Source organism: Dromiciops gliroides, chromosome 2 (assembly GCF_019393635.1).
Source record: "Dromiciops gliroides isolate mDroGli1 chromosome 2, mDroGli1.pri, whole genome shotgun sequence".
In the NCBI taxonomy this organism is placed as follows: domain Eukaryota; kingdom Metazoa; phylum Chordata; class Mammalia; order Microbiotheria; family Microbiotheriidae; genus Dromiciops; species Dromiciops gliroides.
Window position 1 is genome coordinate 385,578,014 of NC_057862.1, and position 19,963 is coordinate 385,597,976.

General features: G+C 39.7%; 1 protein-coding gene across 2 annotated transcripts in view; it reads left to right on the top strand.

Moving 5' to 3' along the window:
• LOC122737980 (prostaglandin G/H synthase 1-like) overlaps positions 1-19,963 on the top strand; it is a 55,686-nt gene that overhangs the window by 9,971 nt on the left and 25,752 nt on the right. Inside the window, exon 3 of one of the 2 annotated variants that reach the window (XM_043980003.1) lies at positions 6,013-6,110. The exons of the other annotated variant lie outside the window; for it this stretch is intronic. Within the exon in view, the coding sequence (XP_043835938.1) occupies positions 6,026-6,110 (85 nt within the window). The 5' untranslated portion in view covers positions 6,013-6,025. The remainder of the gene's footprint in view (positions 1-6,012; positions 6,111-19,963) is intronic. 2 annotated transcript variants of the gene reach the window in all.

Genomic DNA, 19,963 nt, shown 5'->3' on the forward strand with positions numbered 1-19,963 from the left:
GGATTCCAGACCTGATGCTGGCCAAGCCTGCTCATGTGCAGGTCTGATTGATAAAGTTGAAGCTCACAGGATCTCCTCCCACATCCTACTCCCCTTATTGGCTCTGAGTTTTCCTTTCCTCAGTGATCTCCTCCTACTCTGTTAGCCCCCTAGCTAACACCAAACAATGCCTATTGTGGAGTTGGAGGATTAAGCAAAATTATTTGCATGATTTTCTCATGCTTGTGTGTGTCTGGGGGTGGGGTAGGACTTGGACCCTACTATTTTCTCTCCCCTACTTGCCCTAAGCTATAGGATCACAGATCAGGAGAAGCTGGAAGGGACCTCAGAGGCTATCCAGTCCAATGCCCTCATTTATTAAAGAAGGAAACTGAGGCCCAGGAGGTTAAGAAACTTGCCCAAAGTCATATAAATGCTAGTCATCAGAGGTAGGCTTTTATCCCAGGTTCTCTGACTCTAGAACCAGAGCTCCTCCCATTGTACCTGGCTTTCTCACCATGAATAAGGGGCCTGTCTAGGGAGTGGGGGTGGGGATGGTTGTGGTATCTGCCCCTTCTCTTCATTCTATCTACCCTGTGCTTCTCTTCACCACCCCTTCCCCCATAATAGATTTATAAGTTATTATAACTGAAAGAGACCTTACAATGGAGGGATATGGAATATAAGCAAGATGTTAGAACAAAAATGTCAGAACACAGAGAATAAAATTTAAAAACTGGAAGAAACTTTAGCCTGTAGAGCTAGAAGGTACTTTGCAACATAATATTTTAGAAATGAAAGAGCCTTTAGAAATCACCTATTCCCTCTCTTCCATTTTACAGATGATGATAAAGGCTTAGAGAAGGAAGTCACTCAATAAGTTATTAACACTTTAAGTCCCTAGGTGGCTGATTCACTATTTTTCCTTTTTTAATCATTTTTCTTTTTTGTTATTTCTGAACTTGATATACATCAACAAACATGAACATTTCCATTTTCAGAGAAGAATAGAAGAGGTTTGTATATGGCCCTGAGAATCTATTGCACACAACTTATTTTTAAAGTGAACAAATAAAAATTAATTTCAAAGTTGTCTTTCTTGTTTGCCTCTTCCTTTGAACTTTCTTCTGTTATGTGCATTTAAAAACTGCTCTATGACACTTTTATTTCTTTTCTTTTTTTTTTTCTGGCCTCATTATTGCTATTCTCCCTCCTCCCTGGCTTTCCTCCTTGAGTCCCTGCTACTTCCCCAACAATGAAAAACAAACTCTTCCCTGTAACAAAGGAGTCTAGTGGAATAAAACATCTACTATTCACTATGAGCAAAAAATGTAGATCTCATTCCAGCATCCTGAGGCCTTCAGATCTCTCTTAGGAGGCAGGCAGTATGGTTCATCAATGGTCCTGTAAAGAAGTGCTGCTCATTGCAGTCATTGATTCTTATGTCTTTCCAAGCTGTTTTTCTTTATGATATTGTAGTCATTGTATCACTTGCTCTGGATCTGGTCATTTTGCTCAGTATCAGTTCATATAAGTCTTCCTAATTTTCTCTGAATCCATCCCTTTCATCATTTTTATGATGTAATATTGTTCCATTGTGTTCATATGCTATCATTTGTTCATTGTTTAATATTTTTCAATCATGTTCAACTCTTCATGACCACTTTCGGGGTTTTCTTGGTATAGATACTGGAGGGGTTTGCCATTTCCTTCTCCAACTTATTTTATAAATGAGGAAAATGAGGCAAACAGGATTAAAAGTCACTTGCTCAGGGCAGCTAGATGGCACAGTGGATAGAGCACCGGCCTTGGAGTCAGGAGTACCTGAGTTCAAATCCAGCCTCAGACACTTAACACTTACTAGCTGTGTGACCCTGGGCAAGTCACTTAACCCCAATTGCCTCACTAAAAAAAAAAAAGTCACTTTCTCAGGGACACACAGCTAGTAAGTGTCTGAGAGCAGATTTGAACTCTGGAAGATGAATCTTCCTGACTCCTGGCCACTCCCATTCCCAAAATGATGAACAGTACCTCCTTCCTTTCCAGTTCTTTGCTACAACAAAAAGTGTTGCTATAAATAATTTTGTACATATCTTTTCCTACTTTTCTCTCTTTGCTGATTTTGCTTAGTAGTAGTAGTAGACTAATAAAGGGTCTGCACAGTTCATTGACTTTTAGTTTCAAATTGCTTTTCAGAATAGCAGATCAGCTTCAATAAGAGTGCTTTAGTGTATCTGTTCGTCTACAACTCTTCCAACAATTATGATTTTCCTTTTTATATCAATGTTGCTAATCTAGTAGTTGTGAGGTAGAATTTCAGAATAGTTTTAATTTGAATTTTTCTTATTATTAGTGAGTGGGAGCATTTTTTCATATGGTTGTTGATAGCATGGATTCTTCCCTTATGAACTTTCTGTTTCATATCCTTTGACCATTTAATATCTATTGAGGAATGGCTCTCGTTCTTATATATTTGAATCAGTTCCTCATGTATCCTAGATGTCAGAGAAACTTTCTGCAAAGACTTTTTCCTTTGTCAAAAGTTTTTTATGCACTTATTTATGTAATTATATTATTTTTATTGTTTTTGTTATCAATATGGTATATTATATTTGTAGTTTTCTTTTTGTTTGTTTTTTGGTGAGGCAATTGGGGTTAAGTGACTTGGCCAGGGTCACACAGCTAGTAAGTGTCCAGTGTCTGAGGCCGAATTTGAACTCAGGTCCTCCTGAATCCAGGGCTGTGCCACCTAGCTGCCCCCCATAGTTTTCTTAATATTGAACTAAGCTTTCATTCCTAGTATAACTCCAACTTGGTAATAGGGTATTTATCTTCTTAGTATGTTGATGCAGCATCTCTCTTAATATTTTATTCAATATTTTTACATCTATATTGATTAGGGATATTGTAGTTTTTGGTATTTTGCCTTGTCTTTCCCAGGATTAGTGATGAAGGCCATGCTTGTATAATAGAAGAAATTTGGTAGGATCTTTTTTCCCCCTCATTTTACAAATAATTTATATGACATTAGAATTCATTGTTCTTTGAATGTTTGTTAGAATCTACTTGTAAATGTATTTGGTCCTGGGTTTTTTCTTTGGGATTTCATTTATGTCTTGTTTACTTTCATTTCCTGTTTTAGTTTGTTTAATTTCTCCATTTCTTGTCTGTTAATTTTATCTACTGACACCGCTACTAGGTAAGTGCCTCTAAGGATATAAAAGAGAAAGGGGAAAGCACTCATATGTGCAAAAACATTTGGGATGAATCTTTTCATAAAGGCAAAGAACTGGAAACAATTGAGGAATGGGTGAACAAATTATAATATGTGAATTTAATGGTAGGTGACACAAATGTAATCTATTGTGCCATAAAACTTATGAATGGGATCATTTCAGAGAAATCTGGAAAGTCTTTTGTGTGAACTGATGCAGAAGTGAATGGAACTAAGAGAACAATTTATGTAATAACAACAATATTGTAAAGTCAAACAACTTTAAAAGATTTAAGAACTCTGATTACTACAATGACCATCCATAATTCCAGAGTACTGATAATGAACTAGGTCATCCTTCCTGACAGAGAGGGGATAGATTCAAGATGGATAATTCAACATAGACATGTACAGTGTGAGAATTTGTTTTGCTTGACTATGCACATTTATTACATGGGTTTTGTTGTTCTTTTATTCCTTTTAAATTGGAGAATGGGTAGAAAGGAGAGAAAATAATTGCCTCTTAATTTAAAGATAAAATGAAAAAAAATTTGTGAATTTTGTACTTGTGGGAATATAGTTTTTGTTGTTGTGGGTTTTGTTGGGGGTTTTGTTGGTGGTAGTTGGCAAACAGCTCCTTTCCTTCTCCTTTTTTGGTAATTCTATTTTTTCATTTTTGTTACTTGCATTTAGGTTTAGTTTCAATGTCTAATAGTTTATCCATTTTAATTATTATTTCTTAATAGTTTCTTATTTTACCTATCAATTATATGGCTCTTTAGTTTTTATTAATTTATTTGATTTTCAGAATTTTTATTTTGGTGTTTGTTTTTTTAATCATTCCTTTTCTAGTTTTTTTTTGTTTAGTTGCATGACTAATTCATTGATCTGTTCTTTCTTCTTCTTCTTCTTCTTCTTCTTCTTCTTCTTCTTCTTATTTTGTGAGGCAATTGGGGTTAAGTGACTTGCCTAGGGTCACACAGCTAGTAAGTGTTAAGTGTCTGAGGCTAGATTTGAACTCAGGTCCTCCTGACTCCAGGGCTGATACTCTATCCACTGCACCACCTCGCTGCCCCCTTTCTTTTTCATTAGCAAAAGGTTTTAGATATATAAAATTTCCCCTAAGGACTATTGTGGATGTGTCTCAAAAATGTTGATATGTAGCATCATTTTTGTAGTGTTATTTGAAGAAATTCTCAATGTTTTGCATGATTTGTTTTAGACCAACCAATTCTTTAGTATTAAATTATTCTTCATTTTAGTTTAAATCCTTTCTTCAAAGGTCCTTTATTGATTATGGTTTTTTGTTGTTGTTGTGTTGTGGTTAGTAAAGGATATGTTTAGAATTTTTGCTTTTCTGCATTGTTTGTGAAGGTTTTATGCCCTAGCACATGGTCAATATTTATAAAGGTGCCATGAACATCTGAGAAATATGTATGTTCCTTTCTATTTCTTTAGAATTGCAAAAAAATTATCATATATATCTGCTCTAAAGTTCTGTTTGGGTCTTTATCTTTTTATTGTTTGTCTTTTTATTCATTGTCTCGGCCTGAAAAAGGTATGTTAAGATCCTCAATTATTATAGTTTTGCTATTTATTTCTCCCCATAATTAGGTTCATTTCCCCCATAATATGTAGATGCTAAGCCATTCTGTGTGTGTATATATATATACACATATGTTAAGTTCTGATATGATTTTATTGTTTATTGTGCATTTAAGTATGATATGGTTTTTCTTTCTTTCTTTCTTTTTTTTTTTTTAGTGGGGCAATTGGGGTTAAGTGACTTGCCCAGGGTCACACAGCTAGTAAGTGTTAAGTGTCTGAGGCCTGATTTGAACTCAGGTACTCCTGACTCCAGGGCCAGTGCTCTATTTACTGCACCATCTAGCTGCCCCTCTGTTTATCTCTTTTAACCATACCTATTTTTGTAGTTCCCTTGTCTGATATTATGAATGCTCCTCTTGATTTTTTGAAGCCACTTTGAGCATGGTAAATTCAGCCCCTCATTTTATATCTGTGTGAATCTTTATATTTCAAGTGTGTTTCTTCTAAACAACACATTGTTGGAAGCTGCTTTATAATCCATCCTGCTACATTCTTTTCTGTGGGTGACTTCATACCATTCACATTCCCAGTTAAGACAGTTATGTAGTGTATGCAACAGTAGTGATTTATAATTGAAGTGATTTTCTTCAATTCTTCTGCCCCTCTTTTCTTCCCTTTGCCGAGAAATCAATCACTAGGTTTTACTCTTTTTTTTTTTTTCATTTTAATTCTCCTTTAATGAACCATACTTTGAAGTTGAGGTTTGTTTTGCTTGTGACTATTCCTTCTTCAATATAACCTTCCTCTTAAGATTTCTTCTCTCCCTTCCTTGTCCCTGCCTATTTCATTGTTGAGTTTTGTGTATTTTCCCACCAAACAGTGTTTTCATCCTTCCTATATACAATGCTGATCAGAATCATGTTTGTGTGAAGTTCCTTCCCCTTATCCCATTTTTCATCTTTTTGGACTTTTCTTCTTAAGCACCTTGATGATGAAAATATTAAGTTCCACCCCCCTTTTTTATCTTTCTTCCAAACATATACCTTTCCCCTGCTCTTTCTTCTCATAAGATCATTAAAACAGAACAAAGTCACCCCTAGATCCTCTCTGTTTAACTTCTTTCTGTGACCCTTGGAGACATTAGGGTTCCAAAGTGACACTTATTGCTTCTTTCCCTATTATAATGTAAGAACTTTATCATTATTTAGTTCTTTTCAATTGCTCAAATAAATTCATTTTTCAAAGTATCTCTTGACTTATTTGTATTTCAGAGTTTCTGCTCATATGTGGTCTTTTCCTCTGGGATGCTTGAAATGGACCTGTCTAAAAGTCTATTTTCCCCCTTTTAGCATTAGACTCTGTTTTTCAGGTAAGTTATTCTTGATTGTAAGTACTTATCTTCTTCCTTATGGAACAGTTCAAGATTTCTTCTTGGTAGTAGCTTCCAGGTGTTGTATGACCATGAATGTAGTTCCTCGGTACTCAAACAGTTCTTTATGGCTTCCTGAAGTATTTTAAAAATTTACCTCTGGAAACTCTCAATTTTGGCTATGACATTCCTGAGTACTATCATTTTGAGGTTTATTTTAAGAGATGTTCAGTAGATTCTTTCTATTCTTACTTTGTACTCTCATTCTAGTAGGTATTAGCAGTTTTCATCTATGATTTCTTGAAATAAGGTGTCCAGATTTTAATTTTTACTTTTATTTTATTTCGTGGGGCAATGAGGGTTAAGTGACTTGCCCAGGGTCACATAGTCAGTAACTATCAAGTGTCTGAGGTCAGATTTGAACTCAGGTCCTCCTGAATTCAGGGCTGGTGCTTTATCCACTGTGCCACCTAACTGCCCTGATTTGTTTGTTTAGTGAGTTAGATGGTTCTTCAGTCATTCTCCCTTGACCTGTTTACCAGATCTGTTTAGTTTTTTTTATAGTAAATACTTTACATTATCTTCACTTATTTCAATATTTGAATTTTGTTCTGATACAAGGTATCTCAAAAGTTTTAGTGAATTTTTAAGCTATAATAATGATAACAGGATCACATATTAAACTTTCATCACTTAAACCTATTAGCTTAATGTTAATAATAACTAAAAAATCTGAATGCAGGTTTTTTTGTTTGTTTTTTGGGGGATAGGGCAATGAGGATTAAGTGACTTGCCCAGGGTCACACAGCTAGTAAGTGTCAAGTATTTGAGGCTGGATTTGAACTCAGGTCCTCCTGAATCCAGAGCCTTTGCTTTATCCACTGCACCACCTAGCTGTCCCTTTCTTTGCATTTCTTGATCATTATTTGGTCTTTCAATCTTTTTACAGCTTTGCTGGAGTACAAAAGTGAGAGCTAGGCTCCTCTGCCATCATTAACCAGAAGTCAGTGGATTCACACTTAATCCCCCAGTGCTCCCTCCCCACAAACCATACTTCAGGTTAACTCCTCTATCCCCTGTGGGTTAAATGTGATCACCTTAATGTAATATCTGCCTAACCTGGCGAAATAGGAAAGAAGTTTGAGTCTTCTGATGATGAAAGGATCACTGGGTTGTGAGATACAAGCCCCAGGGTCTGGGCACAGGTCTGTTACTAAGTTGCTTTAGAACCCTGGACAAATCATTTCATAGTTCTTTGGGTCTCAGTTCCCTTAAATGTAAAATGAGGAGTTTTGATGAAATGTCCAGTTCTTTCCAGTGCTAGAGCTGTGATCTTAGGTAATGATTTTAGGCCAATGTAGTCTAATCTGTTAATTTTTATAGATGAGGAAAGTGAGGCCCAGAGGTGAAGTAATGTGCCCGAGATCACAGTTTTAAGTGACAGTACTGAGCTGGCTTCTAACCCAGCTTCTCTGACTACAAAGCCAGTGAATTTCCTACTGCCTCACATAGGCATGTGTGCTATTTGTTCCTGAATGTCTTGGGGCTCTGGGAATGGGAACCAGGGGATGGTGAGAATGACTTTTTAAGTTCTCTCTTGCTCTGAGTCCATGATTTACTGCACACTTGAAAATTGCCATGTGTTTCTGTTCTGTTTCCTTGGCCTCTTTCTTCCCTCTCTTCTTGCACCTTCCTCCCTGACCCCTCGCCCCCACCCCCACCCCCAATCTAGTGAGAGCGTGGCGCCAGCCAGAACTGGGTGTGCCCAGCTAGGGCTTTAGGAGGTGGGAGGGGGTCAAAATAGAGTGACTTCCCAGAAGCCAGAGCCCTGTCACGCCTTCTCAAGTCTGTTCTGGCCGTATGGCTATTCCTTCTGCTTGGGGGTTAGGATGGGGGGGGGGGGCGGGGAGGTGGCATGTCATTTCCCCACCTGCTTTCAATGAAAGAAAACTTTAATTCCGTATGTGGCAGAATTGGGTCACAGCTGGCAAGAGGGAAAGTCTGAGAGTGGGGGTAGAGACGAGAGGAGAAAGCATGAAAAGTAGGTGTTATTTTGAGTGAGGTAACACTCATTTAGAAATGGGAGGGAGGAAGAGAGCCACTCTGGGGGAGGAGACAGATTAAGATAGAGACAGGGACAGAGGAGAAGAGGAAGGACGATCTGGCCTCAGTGTTGATAGAATATAGGCCTTTGCACATAACTCTTTTTTCCTGAGACTCGGGGGACCTGGGGTGAGAGGGTGGGATGATGTCAACAAATGAGAGTATAAATGGTAGCTAGATAATGCAGTGGAGAGAGCACTGGAAGGGGAGGCAGGAAGACTTGTGTTCAAATTCAGCCTCAGAAGCTTCCTATGCACCAATCACTTAATTTCTCTCAATCTCAGTTTCCACATCTGTAAAATGGAGATAATAATAGCACCTGCCTTCCAAGGTTGCTGTAAGTCAGGAAGACTTGAGTTAAAATGTGTCCTCAGACACTTATCAGCTGTGTGACCCTAGGCAAGTTACTTCTTCTCTGACTCAATTTCCTCAGCTGTAAAGTAGGGATGATAATGAGAAGTACCTACCCCCCCCAAAGTTGTTGTAAGGATCCAATGAGCTATTTGCAAAGGGTTTAGCACAGTGCCTGGCACATAGAAGTTGCTTAATGCTTATTCTCCAATTCCTTTCCCAGTAGATGGGAGGTTAGGAGACCCAGGGTTCTTTCTTTGATTCACTCTGGACTTTAACTGAGCTTTTCAGCTTTTTGGTTCTCAATTTAAGCATCTGTCAAATGGGATGATGGCACCTTCTTTATTTTGCAGAGCTAGTGTGAAGATCAGATAGATAATGGGTTGAAATACTTTGAAAAATTAGTCTTAGAAAATGAAAGTTATAAAAAAAGAAAATGAAAGTTATAGAATGTGAAAGTCATAAAGGATCTTAGGATATACATAAAGTGTCAGAAGTGGAAGACCTGAGAAACCACCTAACTTAGATCTCTCATTTTATAGATGAAGAAACTGAGACCCAGGGGGCAGCTAGGTGGCACAGTGGATAAAGCACTGGCCTTTGATTCAGGAGGACCTGAGTTCAAATCCAGCCTCAGACACTTGACACTTAACTAGCTGTGTGACCCTGGGCAAGTCACTTAACCCTCATTGCCCTTCAAAAAAAAAAAAAGAAAAGAAAAGAAACTGAGACCCTGAGAAATAAAGTTATGTCCCAGTGTCATTCAGTAAGTAGCAGCAGAAACAGAGCTAAGTCAGGCCTCAGTTCAGGATTATTTCCACTGAGTTGTTCCCAGGGTATCATAAGCACCAGGACAGGGCCAGGGTAAATTAGGCACTGGCTTTATAAACTCTCCAGCTGACTTGGCTCCCATTTCCTGTTTCCTGAGAGGCTAGATAGAGAGCTTGAGCTGAGGAGACGGCTTGGGGCAACTTCCCTTCCATGCCCTCTCAGTCTTAGGCGGCTACCTCTTCGGTCAGCTCTACCCTATATCTCTTCTCCACTGCCCCATCTCCTCAAACATTGCCTTCTCCTACCCAGTGGGCCTGAGTCTGACTCAGCAGGAAGTGACTGTCCCCAAAGGCTGCAGGGTAGCCCCTTGTCAGTTGTTTCCTGGCACTTGGTGCCATGGGCCAGGCCTCGAGAGGCAGTGCAGGAAATATCTTTCCTTGGAAGAGAGGGGATTGGGGTCTGAATGATACCTTGGTCATGGACCTGTAGAGATCAAGGTCAGAGTGAATCCTGCAATGGGTTCAGAGAATGGCAGAATTGGAAAAGAACCTCAGAAGTCACCATGAGGACAGCAGAGGAAGACGACAAATGTAGGGGATATGGGGAAAGTGAGACATTAATATGCTGTTGGTGGAGTGGTGAACTGATTCAAACATTCTGTAGGGCAATTTGGAACTATGACCTAAGGGCTGTAAAATCACTCATACTCTTTGATCTAGTAATACTACTACTAGGTCAATACCAAAAAGAGATAAAAAACAAAAAGTTAAAGGACCTATATGTACAAAAAATATTTATGGCCACCCTTTTCTGGTGCAAAGAATTTGAAATTGAGGAGATGCCCATCAATTGGGGAATGGCTGAACAAATTGTGGGATGAGATTACGAAGGAATACTATTGTGCTATAAGAAATGATGAGCAGGGGGCGGCTAGGTGGCGCAGTGGATAGAGCACCAGCCCTGGAGTCAGGAGTACCTGAGTTCAAATCCGGCTGCAGACACTTAACACTTACTAGCTGTGTGACCCTGGGCAAGTCACTTAACCCCAATTGCCTCACTTAAAAAAAAAGAAAGCAAAAAGAAAGAAATGATGAGCAGGATGCTCTTAGAAAAACCTGGAAAGATTTATATGATCTGATGCAAAGTGAAATGTACTGTATACAAAGTAACAGCAATATTGTAAGATGATCAGAGGGGCAGAGGCTGTGACTCCCACAAGCTCCAGATAAACCTGTCCACTCACTCCCAAATAACATGGTAAAAAAAACAAAAAACAAAAAAACCCCAGAGCAGCCTAATGCACATAAGAACAGAGTGAGAGGGCAATTTCGATCACCTACTGATCAGGCTGAGCAGCTCAGTACACAGTCTGGACCCAACCAGGAACAGATGGAGCTTCCAGAGTGCCTCAGAGTCTTCAGCAGCAGCAGCTTCTGAGGCTCTGATCACGGACTGGTGAGGGGGGTTGGCTATCGGCCGGGGTGAAGTGGAGGCAGTCTCTGCTGGAGTTGGGGTGAAGTGCCCTGGTTCTGAACCAGTGGGCTGAATCAAGTGGTATTGGCCCAGTGGGGGAGGGGCACAGGCACGCCAAGCTTCTGACCATAGAGAATCAGAGTTCAATCAGACTTCTGTTTCTGGGTCAAAGAGAAAGAGGCCGTGGTTACTCACAGGACAGGCAGGATAAGAAGAAGCCCAATCACCCCCTGGGCCATGCTGTAGCTCAAACAGTGTGTCCTGGAAGCAGCGCTACACTTTAAGAAGGAGTAAAAAGCCAAGAAATAGTAAGCCAGGTTAAGTAGGCAGAGAAAGCAAGAGACCAACAAAAACTTCTTTGGGGGAAAGGTAGACCACAATACACCCTCAGAAGAAGATAATAACAAAGTCAAAGCTCCAACATTCAAAGCTTCCACTCAAAAAGGACTTTGAAAAGAAAGTAGGAGAGATAGAAGGAAGATTTAGAGAGATGGAGGAAAGAATGGAAAGAGAAATGAGAGCAATGCAGGAAAGTCATAAGAAAAAAGTCAATAGTTTGAAAAGCCAAATGGGAAAAGAAATAGAAAAGCTCTCTCAAGAAAATAATTGTCTAAGAATTAGGATTGAACAAATGGAAGCTAGTGATTTTATGTGAAACCAAGACACAGTAAAGCAAACCCAACTGAATAAAAAAATAGAGGGCAATATGAAATATCTCCTTGGAAAAACAGCTGACCTGGAAAACAGATCCAGGAGAGATAATTTGAAAATTACTGGACTACCTGAAAACCATGACCAAAATAAGAGCTTAGAAACCATCCTCCAAGAGATTGTCAGGGAAAATTGCCCTGATATTCTAGAAGCAGAAGCTAAAATAGGAATTGAAAGAACCCACCAATCACCTCCTGAAAGAGATCCAAAAGGAAAACCTCCAGGAATATTATAGCCAAATTCCAGAGCTCCCAGGTCAAGGAGAAAATATTGCAACCAGCTAGAAAAAAGGAATTAAAATACTGTGGAGCTCCAATAAGGCTAAAACAAGATCTAGCAGCATCTACATTAAAGAATCAGAGGGCATGGAATATGATATTCCAGAGGGCAAAGGAACTGGGACTACAGCCAAGAATAATGTACCCAGCAAAACTGTGTATAATATTTCAGAGGAAAAAATGGGACTTAAATGAAAAAGAGGACTTTCAGGCATTTGTAATGAAAAGACCTGAACTGGATAGAAAAATTGACTTTCAAATACAAGACCCTGGAGAAGCATAAAAAGGTAAACAGGAAAAAGACTTCATGAGGGATATTAAAAGATAAAACTGTTTACATTCCTACATGGGAAGATAATACTTCAAACTCATAAGAACTTTCTCAGTAAGGAATTCACAGAAGACACAGGTCTGAACTGAATATGAAGGGATGATATCTGTAAAGCATTTATGTTTTGTTCTTTGTGAGGCAAACAGGGTGGGGTGTCTTATGTCTGGAACCAGCTTTGGGCTTGGGGCCTCCTGGGTCCAGGGCTGGTGCTTTGTCCACTGTGTCACCTAACTAATCCATTATGACATCTTTAAAACAGGGTTGGAGGTATAGGAGGAATAGACTGGGGCAGGGGGAGGGGGAGAGATGGTCTGGGGAGAGGTAGTTCACATGAAGGAAAGAAGAAAAAAGCTTATGGAGGGGAAGAGGGGAAAGGAGTAGGGGAGTGAGTGAACCTTAATATCATCAGAATTGACTCAAAGAGGAAATAGCATACATACTCAAGTAGGTATAGTAATATATTTTTGCCCTGAGGGAGGGGATGGAGATAAAGGTGGGGGGAGAAGAGGGGAAGGAAGGAAAGGCAGATTGGGGGTGAGACCAGTAAAAAGCAAAACACTTTTGAGGAAGGTGAAGATGTTCTGCATTACTGCACAAGTATGACATATTGAATCGTTTGATTTCATAGGGTTGAGGAGGGAGGGAGGAAGAAAAATTTAGAACACAGAATTAGCTCAAAGACCTTAATCTCATCAGACTGGGCTCAAGGAGGGAATAACATTCACACCCAAGTGGGAGGAGTAATCTATCTAACCCTACAGGAAAGAAGGAGAGGAAGAGGATAAGGAGGGAAGGGGGAGCGTTAAAAAAAGATAGAAAATAGAGTAAATATCATGGGAAGGAAGTGGGATGGAGGGAAATAGTTATGATGATTGATCATAATGGCAAAACGTATGGTACCTACTTTACTGGGCTATTATGAAGGAAATTCTTTGTCAAGTTTAAGGTACTATATATAGGTTATGATGATGAACAGGATGCTGTCAGAAAAACCTGGAAATACCTACATGAACTGCAGCAGAGTGAAATGCACTGTATACAAAGTAACAGCAATAGTGTAAGATGATCTGCTGGGAAGCATGTGGTTATTTTCAGCAAGGCAATGATCCAATATAACGCTGAAGGACTTATGAAAATTGCAATCCATCTACAGAGAAAGAACTGATGATATCTGAAAACAGATGGAAACACATTTTTTAAAAAAAAATTTTTGGACAATTCCTTAATCTGAAGTTTTGTTTTTTTAACTGTTTTCTCTCACAACCTAGCTAATGTGGGAATGTTTTCCATGACTACTCATGTATAACTTATTTTGAATTGCTTGAGTTCTTGTGGGTGGGGGGTAGGAAGGGAAGGAGGAAGATAAGTTGGAACACAAAGGTTTTGTGTTTGTGTGTGTGTGCAATGAAGGTTAAGTGACTTGCCCAGGGTCATACAGCTAGGAAGTGTCAAGTGTCTGAGGCCAGATTTGAACTCAGGTTCTCCTGAATCCAGGGCTGGTGCTTTATCCACTGTGCCACCTAGCTGCCCCAGAACACAAAGTTAAAAAAAAAATATTGTAAGATGATCAGCTGTGAATGACTTAGCTATTCTCAGAAATACAGTGATCCAAGACAACTCTGAAGGACTTATAAAAATGTGATCCATCTCCAAAGAAAGAATTGATGGTGTCTGAATACATATTGAAGCATATTTTTGAGTTTCTTTTTCTTAAGTTTTTTTGTCTGTTTTCTTTCACAGCCTGACTAATGTGGAAATGTTTTGCATGACTACACATGTATAACTTATATTGAATTACTTGTGGTTTTTGGGGGAGGGAGGGAGGAAGAAAATTTGGAACACAACCTTTTTTTTTGTTTGTTTGTTTTTTGTGGGGCAATGGGGGTTAAGTGACTTGCCCAGGGTCACACAACTAGTAAGTGTGAAGTGTCTGAGGCCGGATTTGAACTCAGGTACTCCTGAATCCAGGGCCAGTGCTTTATCCACTGCGCCACTTAGCCGCCCCCGAACACAACGTTTTTTAAATGGATGTTAAAATTGTTTATACATGTAATTGGGAGGAAAATAAAATTCTAAATAAATAAAAAGAAAGAAAATCAGACATGCTAAGAAGAAATAATAAAACTGATTTAAGAAAAAAAAAGTCACTGTCATCAACCTGTCCCTGAAGAATGCCCTTGGCAGTGTCACCAGCCCCTCCCCTCTTCTCTGTTCATATCTGTGGCCACACTCCCCTGTACCTCTTCAGTCCTGGGGGAGAGTGGGCTCAGTCATGACTAGTTTCTACATAATGTCCCATTTTTTCATCCCCCAAATTCACTTCCAAATGCAGCATGACTAATGGGTCGATAAGTTTGTATTTCTACTCCTGCTGGACTGAGCTGGTCAAGGCCCTCATGACTTGGGTCTTCACTGTCTCACTTTGGACAAATGCCTATGTGTAGTCTAGCTCCTAGAATTTTGGTGGTCTATCTCCTAACTTATTTGAGCCTCACAACATCAATATCCATCACCTTTCCCCTAAAACAGGAAAAAACAAACTCCCAAAGGCAAAGAACAGAGGCTAGTATTCACAGGCCACAGGTCAGTCTCAGATGAGGAGGGTCTAAGGCCTCTCCTCTGTCTCTTTCACCCAAACAGCAGATAGTCAGGAAAAGTCCTATCTACTTTCCTCTTGAAAATTTGGGGAGAACCCATTCATTACCTCCCAAGGCAGCCCGTTCTACTTTGGGGTAGCTCCAATTGTTAGGATGCATTTCTTTATATCAAACTCCCACAACTTCTATCTGCTGCTACTAGTTCTGTTCTTTAGGGCCGAGAAGATCTTGTTTAATCTATCTTCCCCATAACAGGGCTTCAAATACTTGAAAGTAACTATGATGTGCCCCCTAAGTCTTCTCATCTTTGGGCTGAATACCCCAAATTCCTTAAACCAGTTCTCATATGGTATGACCTTTAGACCCTTCATTATCACTAACTAATTGTGTTCAGATTTCACTTTCTTGCCTTTTGGGGTGGGTGGGAGTAGCGGTGGTGGTAGTGGGACATTTTGCCCTTCTGTTGGCAATGTTTCTCCTGTTCTTCCCAGGACAAGTCTCATCTCTCCTCCATATGACTGCCCTCAAAAACTTTAAAGAAAGTTATCGGGCAGCTAGGTGGAGCAGAGGATAAAGTTCTGGCTCTGGATTCAGGAGGACCTGAGTTCAAATCCAACCTCAGACACTTGACACTTACTAGCTGTGTGATCCTGAGCAAGTCACTTAACCCTCATTGCTCCACAAAAAGAAAAAGAAAAAAGAAAAGAAAGAAAGAAAGCTATCATATTCCTTCTGAGTCTTCTTTTCTCCACCCTAAATAACCCCAGTTCCTTTAGCTAATGTGCATATAACATGGACTCAAGGTCTTTCTTTGACCTTCCTGGATGTTCTCCTCCACACACTTTCTAGTTTATCAAGGGCCTTCTTAGACTATGGTGCCCAGAACCACAATCTTAAAGACAGGTCTGATGAAGGCAGAGTACAATGAGACTGTCACTTCCTTACTTCTGGAAGCTATACCTTGTTAATGAAGTCCAAGATCTGATTAGCATTTTAGGTGCCCTATCACAATGCTGAATCAACTTGAACTTGCAGTCCATCAGTTTTTCAGATCTTTTTCAGAATAATCATTGTTGTTCTAATGTCTTCCCACATCTTATAATTGTAAAGTTGATTTTTTGTACCCAGGTGCAGGACTTTATATCTTTCGCTACTGAATTTCATCTTATTGTGTGCACAATATTCTAGCCTGTTAATGTCTCCTTTGGATCTCAGTTCTGTTGTTCATTGTGTTCAATATCCCTCCCAGTTTTGTGTCATCTGTAGATTTTGATGAGCATAACATCCATGCCTTTATCCATATCATTGATAAAAATATTAAGCACCACAGGGCCAAGCACAGATCCCTGGGGTCCTCCAATGCAGACTACCTCCTTCCATATTGACTCTGAACCATTCACAATTAATGTTTTGATTGTGGCCATGCAACCAGTTCTTAATCCATCTGGATGTATTATTTTTTAATTCATATCTCTCCATCCTGAGGCAGCTAGATGGTGTAGTGGATAGAGCGCTGGGTCTGGAGCCAGAAAGACCTGAGTTCAAGTTCAGCCTCAGTCATTTACTAGTTGTGTGACACACAGGCACATCACCTAAGCTCTACATACCTCAGCTGTAAAATGGAGACCATCCTATCACCCAGGGTGGTTGTGAGGATCAGATGAGATATTTGCAAAGTGCTTAGTGCAGTGGCACTAAGCAAGCACTTAATAAATGCTGATTCTTTTCCCCTCCCCCCTTTCCATTTGCTCCACAAGAATACTGTGAGAACTTAATCAAAAGATTTGCTAAAATATTGCTAAATATTCAGAGTATCCCCTTTATCTACTAGTTTTGTAATACTCTCAAAGAAGGAAAGCAGTTCTTGTGGCATATCTGTTCCTAACACAGCCTTGCTGGCTCCCCTTTCTAGGTGTTTGCCAATCGTCACTTCAATGGTCCATTCTAAAATTTTTCCAGGAATTGAGGTCAGACTTCCTGGCCTATAGTTTGCAGACTCCGCTTTCTTTCCTAATAAATGTTTTATTTTTTTAAAAATTGGGATTTTTGCCCTCCTCCAGTCCTATGTTACCTCCCCCACATCCCGAGTCCTTCCTTTTGTCATGGACAGTGTCTCTGCCAAAGCTTCTGCCGGCTTTTTTTAGGAAAGGAGGATATCGTTCATCTGGACCAGGTGATTTTCATTCATCCAGGGTAGCAAAGTGCTCTGTAACTCTTTATTTCCTTTGGTTACCAACTCCTTGTTAGTCGTATTTGTTCTGTTGTCTCCAGCATCAAGCTCATTCTGCTTGGCAGAGGAAACAGGAGCAGCTCTTCAGGTGCTTATCAGTGAGCAGCTACCATCATCCCATCCATCTCGAGCAAAGGCCTTTTCCTCCTCGGAGCTTCCTTTCTCTCCCAGTAATGTCATCCTCACTTTGTAGGCAGTTTGCTCCCTCCCCCATCCTTTTTAGTCTCAAGGGTTTGTTTTTTTTTTTTTTTTTGTCATATACGATACTCCACTATCATCTCCTGCCTCCTTGTATTTACATCGTCCGTTCTCATGCTCCTCCTCTGGAGGGACCTTCTCTCCACCTCCATCTTTTGGAAACCCTGATTGCTTGCAAGGCAGCTCTAGTACCACCTACTTCAGGAGGCTTTTCCTGGTTCCCCTAGCTGCTTATATAATCTCCCTGGTTACCCTGTATCTACTTTGTATATATTTTTGTATGAATATATAAACAGATACTTATATATAGATATGTATAGATATACACACATATATGTAATATATGCATATGTGTATATATCTATGCATGCATATACATATATACACACACATAGAGAGAGGAAGGGAGAGGGATGGAGGGGTGGGAAAGAGAGAGACAGAGACAGAGACAGAGAGAGACACAGAGAGAAACAGAGAGAGACAGAGAGACAGAGTGTCAGAGAGTCTTCTCCATTAGAATATGACCTCTGTGAGAGCAGGGACCATTTTATCTTTGTCTCTTCTTTGCTGAGTATTTTAAGATTTACAGAGTATTGGGCAGCTAGGTGGTGCAGTGGATAAAGCACTGGCCCAGGATTCAGAGAGGGCCTGAGTTCAAAGCCAGTCTTACACACTTGACACTTACTAGCTGTGTGACTCTCATTGCCCTGCAAAAAAAAAAAAAAAAAAAAAGGTTTACAGAGGATTGTAAATATGTCATCTCATTTGATCCCCACAGCAACCCCACAAAGCAGATGCTGTTATTATCTCTATTATACAGATGAGGAAACTGAGGCTGAAAGAGGTCAAATGACTTGCCCAGGGTCACATAGCTAATAAGTGTCTGAGGCAGCATTTGAATTCAGGTCTGCCTGACTCCAAAGCTGGTACTCTTACCCATTATACCACCTAGCTGACACCCCTCCCCAATAGTAGAATGTGAGCTCTTTGAAGGTAGAAAGTGTATCACTTTTCATCGTTTTTATTTTTGGTGCCTCGTGCCATAGAATAAATTGGTTTAGAGCTGGAAGGGACCTTGTATATTATCAAGGCCATTCCCCTCATTTTACAGAGAAGAGACGAAGTGACTGGCCCAAGGTTCCACAGGCTCCAAGGGCAGGTCCTTGGACCCTAAATCCAGCTGCAACAATTCTCTGCTCCTAAGCAGATCCCAGATTGGACATAATGCTGATAGCTTTGGTTGAGTTCAGGCAAGGATTTCCCTGGGGAGAGGGGTCACATTTCTTTCACTAGTCCCTGCATTCTAATTAACGATGACTAGATTCCATTGCTATCGGCATGGAGCATTATATTTTTCTCTGTGCTTTTGTATCCATTTTTTCATTAGAGCCTCATAATACTCCTATAAGGTAGGTCAAACATGTATTTATAATACTCATTACAATATTATACTTATAATTATTACTATAATGTAATATAAAAATATAATAAGCACAATTTACATAATATAAGAAAATATGACATATACTATAATTAATATGAAGTAAACATAATAATTATAATAATACTCAAGAAATAAGAGAAGAAAAAGTGATTTATGCAAGATCACACAGCTAGCATGTGGCTGAGCCAGGGTTTGGACCCAGGCTTCCTCAGAGCAGTGTAGTAGACTTGGAGTCAGAAGACCTGAGTTCAAATTCCATTTTCTACCTTTTCCGGTCTTCTTATAACATTCTATCACCATGTACCCTACCATCCAGTGATACCAGCTTCCTGGCTGTTCCTCACAAAAGACACTCCATCTCCTGACTCTGGATGTTTTTACCTGCTGTGGTTCCCCATGTATGGAATGCTCTCCCGTTTCATCTCTGCCTCTTGGTTTCCCGGACATCCTTCAAGTCTTAGCTAATATCCCAGCAAATGCCCCATTTTCTGCAAGAAGCCTTTCTCAGTCCTCCTTAATCTGAATGCCTTCATTCTAGGATTATCTCCAATTTATCCTGTGTCTTCTTGTTTGCACATAGTCATTTGCATGTTGTCTCCTTGGGCTCCTTCAGGGCAGGGACTATTTTCCCTTTCTTTGTATCCCCAGTGCTTAAAACAGTGTCTGGGATATAATAGGCATTTAATAAATGCTTTTTGACTTCACTTGAGTTTCTTTCACTTATTGGCTGTGAAACTGCATGCCAGACACTTTACCTTTATGAGCTTAATTTTCCTCATTGATAAAACAGGATTAATATTATTCCTCCAACTCCCTTTCAGGAATGTTTTGTGAAATGTACTTTATAAATCTCAGAGCACAGATGGAAGCACAGACAAGCAGGACTGTTTTGAAAGTAAAGGGTTGAATTTAGACTTTGACCCTGGGTAATTGGAAGGATGATGTTATCTTTAATGGAAATAGGGAAATTAGGGGAAAGGGTAGCTTTAGGGAAAAGATAATGACATTGTTGTCATCTTTTTTTTTTAACATGAGCATCTCCATATACAAAGTAGAACACAAAGAGAGGATTATGTATGAAATTGTTGATTTCTAATTTATACTTCTTACTTATTTAAAAAGTATATAATAAATTCAACTCTTCCCTTTTTTTTTTTGCTTGTTTTTTTGCAGGGCAATGAGGGTTAAGTGACTTGCCCAGGGTCACACAGCTAGTAAGTGCCAAGTGTCTGAGGTCAAATTTGAACTCAGATCCTCCTGAATCCAGGGTTGATGCTTTATCCACTACACCACCTAGATGCCCCAATCCTTCACTTTCAAAACAGTCCAGCTTGTATGTGCTTCCTTCTGAACTACCTTCTGCATT